This window comes from Oncorhynchus nerka, linkage group LG9b (genome assembly GCF_034236695.1).
Source record: "Oncorhynchus nerka isolate Pitt River linkage group LG9b, Oner_Uvic_2.0, whole genome shotgun sequence".
Classification (NCBI taxonomy): Eukaryota; Metazoa; Chordata; class Actinopteri; order Salmoniformes; family Salmonidae; genus Oncorhynchus; species Oncorhynchus nerka.
Genome location: NC_088424.1, coordinates 48,811,248 through 48,821,951, shown reverse-complemented (window position 1 = coordinate 48,821,951; position 10,704 = coordinate 48,811,248). Strand labels below are relative to the sequence as shown.

The following is a 10,704-nucleotide window of genomic DNA, read 5'->3' as shown; positions in this document are numbered from 1 at the left end:
GAAGCAATAAAACTGGCCTAAATTAGACTTATTGAGATTCTGGAACATCAGCATTTGTGGGTTTGATTAAATGGCCAGAAACAAAGACCTTTCTTCTGAAACTCGTCAGTCTATTCTTGTTCTGAGAAATGAAGGCTATTCAATGCGAGAAATTGCCAAGAAACTGAAGATCTCGTACAACGCTGTGTACTACTCCCTTCACAGAACAGACCAAACTGTCTCTAACCAGAATAGAAAGAGGAGTGGGAGACCCCGGTGCACAACTGAGCAAGAGGACAAGTACATTAGAGTGTCTAGTTTGAGAAACAGACACCTCACAAGTCCTCAACTGGCAGCTTCATTAAATAGTACCCGCAAAACACCAGTCTCAACGTCAACAGTGAAGAGGCGACTCCGGGTTGCTGGCCTTCTAGAAAGAGTTGCAAAGAAAAACCCATTTCTCAGACTGGACAATAAAAAGAAAAGATTAAGATGGGTGAAAGAACACAGACACTAGACAGAGGAACTCTGCCTAGAAGGACAGCATCCCGGAGTCGCCTCTTCACAACGAGATCTTCAGTTTCTTGGCAATTTCAAACGTGGAATAGACTTCATTTCTCAGATCAATTAGCCTTTTAAAATGATAAACTTGGATTAGCTAACACAAAGTGCCATTGGAACGCAGGAGTAATGGTTGCTGATAATGGGTCTCTGTACTCCCTGTGTAGATATCCCATAAAAAATATCAGCCTTTTCCAGCTACAATAGTCATTTACAACATTAACAATGTCTACACTGTATTTCTGATCAATTTGATGTTAATTTAATGTAAAAACAAAATGTAGCTTTTCTTTTAAAAACAAGGACATTTCTAAGCGACCCTAATCTTTTGAACGGTAGTATACGGTGTATATATATATTTATTTTTACAAAGGCTTAAAATATAAGCAAGTTAAATGGTAAATTCCATAATAAAACCCACAGCGGAAATGGGAATAGTGGTAAAAGAAGATTTGTCTCACCTAAGATAGCAGTCGGCACAAATGGATCTGGTCATAAACCCCAAAACAAAGAGATTGGAGGAAGAAGAGAGAGAAAATAGAGGTAAATAAAAGAAATAGGAGATAAGAATGGAGAAGAACTAAATAACAGAGCACAGTGAAATGTGATTTATAGACCGAGGCTAGAAGAAGAATAGACAGAAGAATATAGGCTTATAGCTGAAGACATAAGAACTAATACATCTCACACAAAGAGACTCTGTGGACTGTTGATATGCAAAGGCACAAATATAGCAAGTGCCTTCATAAAGAGTATGTTTACTGAAATTATTGATCCAACAACGACCTATAGGTTTAAAGGTTAGAAGATAAAACACTCTTGTCAGCTCATCGCTAGGTACTTTTTTCCAACCATTGACTTGTACTCTCTACTACCTACCGTGAGTATAATATAACAGAATGGTGTGTGTTTAAAAGTGTTTACCTGGGTAGTAGGACTTGGGGAGCGTTGAACTGAGAGTATTAGACTTATTCAGGGTGAAGGAGGAAGGGGACAACACAGCTAGAGACAGAAAATAAACAATCGTCAATTATATAGTTAGAGAATCTCAACATAATCTTTGAACATGAATATAATGTATGTGAATCATATACTCTTAGTAGCTTAGTAGTAATTTAGTGTAGTAGTTTAGGACCAACACCATGTCATCTAGTACCAACACCATCTTAGACTAACACCATCTAGGACCAACACCATCTAGGACCAACACCATCTAGGACCAACACCATCTAGGACCAATACCATCTAGGACCAAAACCATCTAGGACCAAAACCATCTAGGACCAACACCATCTAGGACCAACACCATCTAGGACCAACACCATCTAGGACCAAAACCATCTAGGACCAACACCATCTAGGACCAATACCATCTAGGACCAACACCATCTAGGACCAACACCATCTAAGACCAACACCATCTAGGACCAACACCATCTAGGACAAACACCATCTAGGACCAACACCATCTAGGACCAATACCATCTAGGACCAAAACCATCTAGGACCAAAACCATCTAGGACCAACACCATCTAGGACCAACACCATCTAGGACCAACACCATCTAGGACCAACACCATCTAGGACCAACACCATCTAGGACCAATACCATCTAGGACCAACACCATCTAGGACCAACACCATCTAGGGCCAACACCATCTAGGACCAACACCATGTCATCTAGGACCAACACCATGTCATCTAGGACCAACACAATCTAGGACCAACACCATCTAGGACCAACACCATCTAGGACCAACAGCATCTAGGACCAACACCATCTAGGACCAACACCATCTAGGACCAATACCATCTAGGACCAACACCATCTAGGACCAACACCATCTAGGACCAATACCATCTAGGACCAACACCATCTAGGACCAACACCATCTAGGACCAACACCAAGTAATCTAGGACCAACACCATCTAGGACCAACACCATGTCATCTAGGACCAACACCATCTAGGACCAACACCATCTAGGACCAATACCATATAGAACCAACACCATCTAGGACCAATACCATATAGGACCAACACCATCTAGGACCAACACCATCTAGGACCAACACCATCTAGGACCAATACCATCTAGGACCAATACCATCTGGGACCAACACCATCTAGGACCAACACCATGTCATCTAGGACCAACACCATCTAGGACCAACACCATGTCATCCAGGACCAACACCATCTAGGACCAATACCATCTAGGACCAACACCATCTAGGACCAACACCATCTAGGACCAACACCATCTAGGACCAATACCATCTAGGACCAACACCATCTAGGACCAACACCATCTAGGACCAACACCATCTAGGACCAACACCATGTCATCTAGGACCAATACCATCTAGGACCAACACCATGTCACCTAGGACCAACACCATCTAGGACCAACACCATGTCATCTAGGACCAACACCATCTGGGACCAACACCATCTAGGACCAACACCATCTAGGACCAACACCATCTAGGACCAACACCATCTAGGACCAACACCATCTAGGACCAACACCATCTAGGACCAACACCATCTAGGACCAATACCATCTAGGACCAACACCATCTAGGACCAACACCATCTAGGACCAACACCATCTAGGACCAATACCATCTAGGACCAACACCATCTAGGAGCAACACCATCTAGGAGCAACACCATGTCATCTAGGACCAATACCATCTAGGACCAACACCATCTAGGACCAACACCATCTAGGACCAATACCATCTAGGACCAATACCATGTCATCTAGGACCAATACCATCTAGGACCAACACCATCTAGGACCAACACCATCTAGGACCAATACCATCTAGGACCAATACCATCTAGGACCAACACCATCTAGGACCAACACCATCTAGGACCAATACCATCTAGGACCAATACCATCTAGGACCAACACCATCTAGGACTAACACCATCTAGGACCAACACCATCTAGGACCAACACCATCCAGGACCAACACCATCCAGGACCAACATCATCTAGGACCAACACCATCTAGGACCAACACCATCTAGGACCAACACCATCTAGGACCAACACCATGTCATCTAGGACCAACACTATCTAGGACCAACACCATCTAGGACCAACACTATCTAGGACCAACACCATCTAGGACCAATACCATCTAGGACCAACACCATCTAGGACCAACACCATCTAGGACCAATACCATCTAGGACCAATACCATCTAGGACCAACACCATCTAGGACCAACACCATCTAGGACCAATACCATCTAGGACCAATACCATGTCATCTAGGACCAATACCATCTAGGACCAATACCATCTAGGACCAGAGGATGACTAACACCATCTAGAACCAGAAGATGACTAACACCATCTCGGACCAGAGGATGACTAACACCATCTAGGACCAGAGGATGACTAACACCATCTAGGACCAGAGGATGACTAACACCATCTAGGACCAGAGGATGACTAACACCATCTAGGACCAGAGGATGACTAACACCATCTAGGACCAGAGGATGACTAACACCATCTAGGACCAGAGGATGACTAACACCATCTCGGACCAGAGGATGACTAACACCATCTAGGACCAGAGGATGACTAACACCATCTAGGACCAGAGGATGACTAACACCATCTAGGACCAGAGGATGACTAACACCATCTAGGACCAGAGGATGACTAACACCATCTAGGACCAGAGGATGACTAACACCATCTAGGACCAGAGGATGACTAACACCATCTAGGAGCAGAGGATGACTAACACCATCTAGGACCAGAGGATGACTAACACCATCTAGGACCAGAGGATGACTAACACCATCTAGGACCAGAGGATGACTAACACCATCTTGGACCAGAGGATGACTAACACCATCTTGGACCAGAGGATGACTAACACCATCTAATATAGACATCTAAATGACACCAATAGACAGTCAACAACTGAGGTGAGGGGGCTTCTGGACCAGTTTTGGGACCAGGAGGGCAATATTAGGGGACCTCAGGCTTTGAGAACAGGAGGGACAAGAACAGTAGGACAACATCATTTACGTTTACTAATAGTGTCTTGTTCACACCCCTCCCTCTCTGTCCTTATCCCAGTAATGTTTCCCTACGGTCCTTGCCCCTTCTGTTCTAAAGCCCGAGACCCTGATTTAAAATAAAGAAATAAAACATGTTTATTTCACCTTCATTTAACCAGGTAGGCCAGTCGACCTACCTGGTTGAATAAAGGTGAAATAAATTAAATATGATTTATTTTTTAAATCAGGGGGCTCAGGCTTTAGAACAGGAGAGAGGATGATGGTAGAGAGGATGATGGTAGAGAGGATGATGATAGAGATGATGATGGAAGAGAGGATGATGGTAGAGAGGATGATGGTAGAGATGATGATGGAAGAGAGGATGATGGTAGAGAGGATGATGGTAGAGATGATGATGGAAGAGAGGATGATGGTAAAGAGGATGATGGTAGAGATGATGATGGAAGAGAGGATGATGGTAGAGAGGATGATGGTAGAGAGGATGATGGTAGAGAGGATGATGGAAGAGACAAGGACCGTAGGGCAATATTACTGGGATAAGGACCGAGATAACGGTGGACAGAGGCTTTGGACAAAGAGGTTGGGGTGTGAACAAGACAATATTAGAGGGATGAGGACTTCATCCGTTTTAGGACAACCACAGTGATAGACAGTCAGTTGAGGTCAAAGCTTAAGTGTCTCCTGTAGAGCTTGAGGAGACAGACTGAAGGAGGAGGAGGAGGAAGAGGAGGTTGTAATCTCTGTGGCCTATCCCCAGCTGCACCACATCTACCCAGAGACTAAGGTAAGGTAGGGTCTTTAGGTTTAGGTTAGGTGTTGTTATTAGGTTTTAGGATGATGTCAGGGTAAGATGCTGTCATTAGCTACCCATGTAGCTGTACTTATTGTAGTGAAGTCAACATAAGGATTGTAGCGTGTTAGATGTTAAGACACTGAGATGTGTGTTGCTGTTGCTGCAGTGCATACTGTACTGAAACCAAGTTCATGGGCATTAGATAGGCCTACATTATATATATCTACAATAAATAGACCTATATTAAATAGGTTTCCATTAGATATATCTACATTAGATAGGTCTACATTAGATATATCTACATTATATATATCTACATTAGATATATCTACATTAGATATATCTACAATAAATAGACCTACATTAAATATGTCTACATTAGATATATCTACATTAGATAGGTCTACATTAGATATATCTACATTAGATATATCTACATTAGATAGGTCTACATTAGATATATCTACATTAGATAGGCCTACATTAGATATATCTACATGATATATATCTACATTAGATATATCTACATTAGATCTATCTACAATAAATAGACCTACATTAAATATGTCTACATTAGATATATCTACATTAGATAGGTCTACATTAGATATATCTACATTAGATATATCTACATTAGATAGGTCTACATTAGATATACCTACATTAGATAGGCCTACATTAGATATATCTACATTAGATAGGCCTACATTAGATATATCTACATTAGATATATCTACATTAGATATATCTACAATAAATAGACCTATATTAAATAGGTTTCCATTAGATATATCCACATTAAATATGTCTACATTCGATATATCTACATTAGATAGACCAACATTAGATATATCTACATTACATATATCTACATTAGATAGGCCTACATTAGATATATCATTAAATATATCTACATTAGATATATCTACATTAGATAGTCCTACATTAGATATATCTACATTAAATAGGCCTACATTAGATATATCTACATTAGATATATCTACAATAACTCAACCTATATTAAATAGGTTTCCATTAGATATATCTACATTATATATATCTACAATAAATAGACCTATATTAAATAGGTTTCCATTAGATATACCTACATTAAATATGTCTACATTAGATAGGCCTACATTAGATATATCTACATTACATATATCTACATTAGATAGTCCTACATTAGATATATCTACATTAGATAGGCCTACATTAGATATATCTACATTAGATAGGCCTACATTAGATATATCTACATTACATATATCTACATTAGATAGTCCTACATTAGATATACCTACATTAGATAGGCCTACATTAGATATATCTACATTAGATAGGCCTACATTAGATATATCTACATTAGATATATCTACATTAGATATATCTACATTAGATATATCTATATTAAATATTTACATTAGATAGTCCTACATTAGATATATCTACAATAAATAGACCTATATTAAATAGGTTTCCATTAGATATATCCACATTAAATATGTCTACATTCGATATATCTACATTAGATATATCTACATTAGATATATCATTAAATATATCTACATTAGATAGACCTACATTAGATATATCTACATTACATATATCTACATTAGATAGTCCTACATTAGATATATCTACATTAAATAGGCCTACATTAGATATATCTACATTAGATATATCTACAATAAATAGACCTATATTAAATAGGTTTCCATTAGATATATCCACATTAAATATGTCTACATTCGATATATCTACATTAGATATATCATTAAATATATCTACATTAGATAGACCTACATTAGATATATCTACATTACATATATCTACATTACATATATCTACATTAGATAGACCTACATTAGATATATCTACATTAGATATACCTACATTAGATAGAACATCATTAGATAGACCTACATTAGATAGACCTACATTAGATATGTCTACATTAAATAGGTCTACATTAGATATATCTACATTAGATATATCTACATTAGATAGTCCTACATTAGATATGTCTACATTAAATATGTCTACATTCGATATATCTACATTAGATATGTCTACATTAAATAGGTCTACATTAGATATATCTACATTAGATATGTCTACATTAGATATATCTACATTAGATATGTCTACATTAAATAGGTATTTACATTAGATATATCATTAGATATATCTACATTAGATATATCTACAATAAATAGACCTATATTAAATAGGTTTCCATTAGATATACCTACATTAAATATGTCTACATTAGATATATCTACATTAGATAGACCAACATTAGATATACCTACATTAGATAGACCTACATTAGATATATCTACATTAGATAGACCTACATTAGATATACCTACATTAGATAGGCCTACATTAGATATATCATTAAATATATCTACATTAGATATATCTACATTAGATATATCTACATTAGATATATCTACATTAGATAGACCTACATTAGATATATCTACATTAGATATATCTACATTAGATATACCTACATTAGATAGGCCTACATTAGATATATCTACATTACATAGACCTATATTAGATATATCATTAGATATATCATTAGATATATTTACATTAGATTATAAGGGAGCTGGAGAGAAGCTCACCTACAGACTGTTAGGTCTAATCAGAGACTGAGGTGTTGTAGGATTGTATGTTATTTATGGTTATGTGTTGTTATTAACTGGGTGGAGTTTTAGGTGTAGTAGCTGTACTGAAGTCAATTTCATGTGCATTAAGTCAATGAGATTAAGAGGGCTGGGGAGCGGCTGCATGTGTTGACCAGACAGGAGAGAAGTCCAGACAGCTATCATCCTCTCTACCATCATCCTCTCTACCATCATCCTCTCTACCATCATCCTCCCTACCATCATCCTCCCTTCCATTATCCTCTCTACCATCATCCTCTCTACCCTTCCATTATCCTCTCTACCATCATCCTCTCTACCCTCATCCTCTCTACCCTCATCCTCTCTACCCTCATTCTCTCTACCATCATCCTCTCTACCATCATCCTCTCTAACATCATCCTCTCTACCCTCATTCTCTCTACCATCATCCTCTCTAACATCATCCTCTCTACCATCATCCTCTCTACCATCATCCTCTCTAACATCATCCTCTCTACCCTCATCCTCTCTACCCTCATTCTCTCTACCATCATCCTCTCTACCATCATCCTCTCTAACATCATCCTCTCTACCCTCATCCTCTCTACCCTCATCCTCTCTACCATCATCCTCTCTAACATCATCCTCTCTACCATCATCCTCTCTAACATCATCCTCTCTACCCTCATCCTCTCTACCATCATCCTCTCTAACATCATCCTCTCTCATCATCCTCTCCATCATCCTCTCTACCATCATCCTCTCTAACATCATCATCATCCTCTCTACCCTCATCATCATCTCTCTACCATCATCATCTCTCTCTACCATCATCCTCTCTAACATCATCCTCTCTAACATCATCCTCTCTACCCTCACATCATCCTCTCTACCATCATCCTCTCTACCATCATCCTCTCTCTAACATCATCCTCTCTACCATCATCCTCTCTACCATCATCCTCTCTACCATCATCCTCTCTACCATCATCCTCTCTAACATCATCCTCTCTACCCTCTCTATATATATATTATGTTTACATTTGGTTTTCCTTATATAAAGTCATTGTATATGAGTGCATGCAATTTTACCCTTGGCCTCAACGTCTATTCTGACAATGTTGAGTAAATAGTCTGGTAATGATAGCTATATATATATATATATATATATATAAGAGAGGATGATGGTAGAGAGGATGATGGTAGAGAGGATGAGGGTAGAGAGGATGATAGCTATATATATGTATATATATATATATGTATAGAGCAACCTGGATTCCTGAATACTTACTTCTGCCATTGACGGTGAGGGTGCACTCGCTACGGCCATTGAGTGTGAGGGTACACTCACTCCTGGTGTTGAGGGTTTGGCTGTGTGTGTCCATGAAGGACAAGGCCTCGTCGCAGTTTGTCCCCTGCTCCGTACAACTCTTGTCCATAGAGTTAACCATCACTGTCATCTCCTGTCGAGTACTGCTCAACGTCTCCTTACGCTTCTTAGCCAGCTTCCTGTTTAGGAAAACATAATAACAGTAACGTCATAAGGAAAAGATTTAAACAAATGATGGAAGAGAGGATGAAGGTAGAGAGGATGAGGGTAGAGAGGATGATGGTAGAGAGGATGAGGGTAGAGAGGATGATGGTAGAGAGGATGAGGGTAGAGAGGATGATGGTAGAGAGGATGAGGGTAGAGAGGATGATGGTAGAGAGGATGATGGAAGAGGGGGTGAGAGTAGAGAGGATGATGGTAGAGAGGATGATGGAAGAGAGGATGATGGTAGAGAGGATGAGGGTAGAGAGGATGATGATGGAAGAGAGGATGAGGGTAGAGAGGATGATGGAAGAGAGGATGATGGTAGAGAGGATGATGGTAGAGAGGATGAGGGTAGAGAGGATGGGGTAGAGAGGATGATGGTAGAGAGGAACATGGAAGAGATGATGATGGTAGAGAGGATGGTGGTAGAGAGGATGATGGAAGAGATGATGATGTTAGAGACAATGATGGTAGAGAGGATGATGGTAGAGAGGATGATGGTAGAGAGGATGATGGAAGAGAGGATGATGGTAGAGAGGATGATGTTAGAGAGGATGAGGGTAGAGAGGATGATGGTAGAGAGGATGTTGTTAGAGAGGATGATGGTAGAGAGGATGAGGGTAGAGAGGATGATGGTAGAGAGGATGAGGGTAGAGAGGATGATGTTAGAGAGGATGATGGTAGAGAGGATGAGGGTAGAGAGGATGATGTTAGAGAGGATGATGGTAGAGAGGATGATGGAAGAGAGGATGATGGAAGAGAGGATTATGTTAGAGAGGATGATGGTAGAGAGGATGATGGTAGAGAGGATGATGGAAGAGATGATGATGGTAGAAAGGATGATGGTAGAGAGGATGATGGTAGAGAGGATGATGGTAGAGAGGATGATGGTAAAGAGGATGATGGTAAAGAGGATGATGGCTCTAACCAGAATAGAAAGAGGAGTGGGAGGCCCGATGCACAACTGAGCAAGAGGACAAGTACATTAGAGTGTCTAGTTTAAGAAACAGATGCCTCACAAGTCCTCAACTGGCAGCTTTATTAAATAGTACCCACAAAACATCCGTCTCTTCAATGGACACTACAGTGAAGAGTCAGTTGAGGTCAAAGTGTCTCCTGGGATGCTGGCAGAC

The 10,704-nt window shown here is 39.7% G+C and overlaps 1 protein-coding gene across 1 annotated transcript; it reads right to left on the bottom strand.

Moving 5' to 3' along the window:
• Window positions 1-440: 440 nt before the first annotated feature.
• On the bottom strand, window positions 441-9,540 carry LOC135565730 (receptor-type tyrosine-protein phosphatase mu-like). Its single transcript, XM_065013642.1, has 4 exons — window positions 9,329-9,540; window positions 1,465-1,542; window positions 1,002-1,028; window positions 441-445 (listed from the first exon to the last, which is right to left on the bottom strand). Exons 1-4 carry the CDS (start codon window positions 9,495-9,497, stop codon window positions 441-443), a joined length of 279 nt encoding a protein of 92 aa, XP_064869714.1. The 5' UTR covers window positions 9,498-9,540.
• Between the last annotated feature and the right edge of the window lie 1,164 nt (window positions 9,541-10,704).

Bases quoted from the DNA above. Each gene is read 5' to 3' on its own strand.
- LOC135565730 (XM_065013642.1), bottom strand. From the start codon at position 9,497: ATGACAGTGATGGTTAACTCTATGGACAAGAGTTGTACGGAGCAGGGG. The intron at 1,543-9,328 runs GTAAGTATTCAG...TTCTGTCTCTAG, and splicing joins CCTCACCGTCAATGGCAGAA to CTGTGTTGTCCCCTTCCTCC. The intron at 1,029-1,464 runs GTAAACACTTTT...GTTTATGACCAG, and splicing joins CCCCAAGTCCTACTACCCAG to ATCCATTTGTGCCGACTGCT.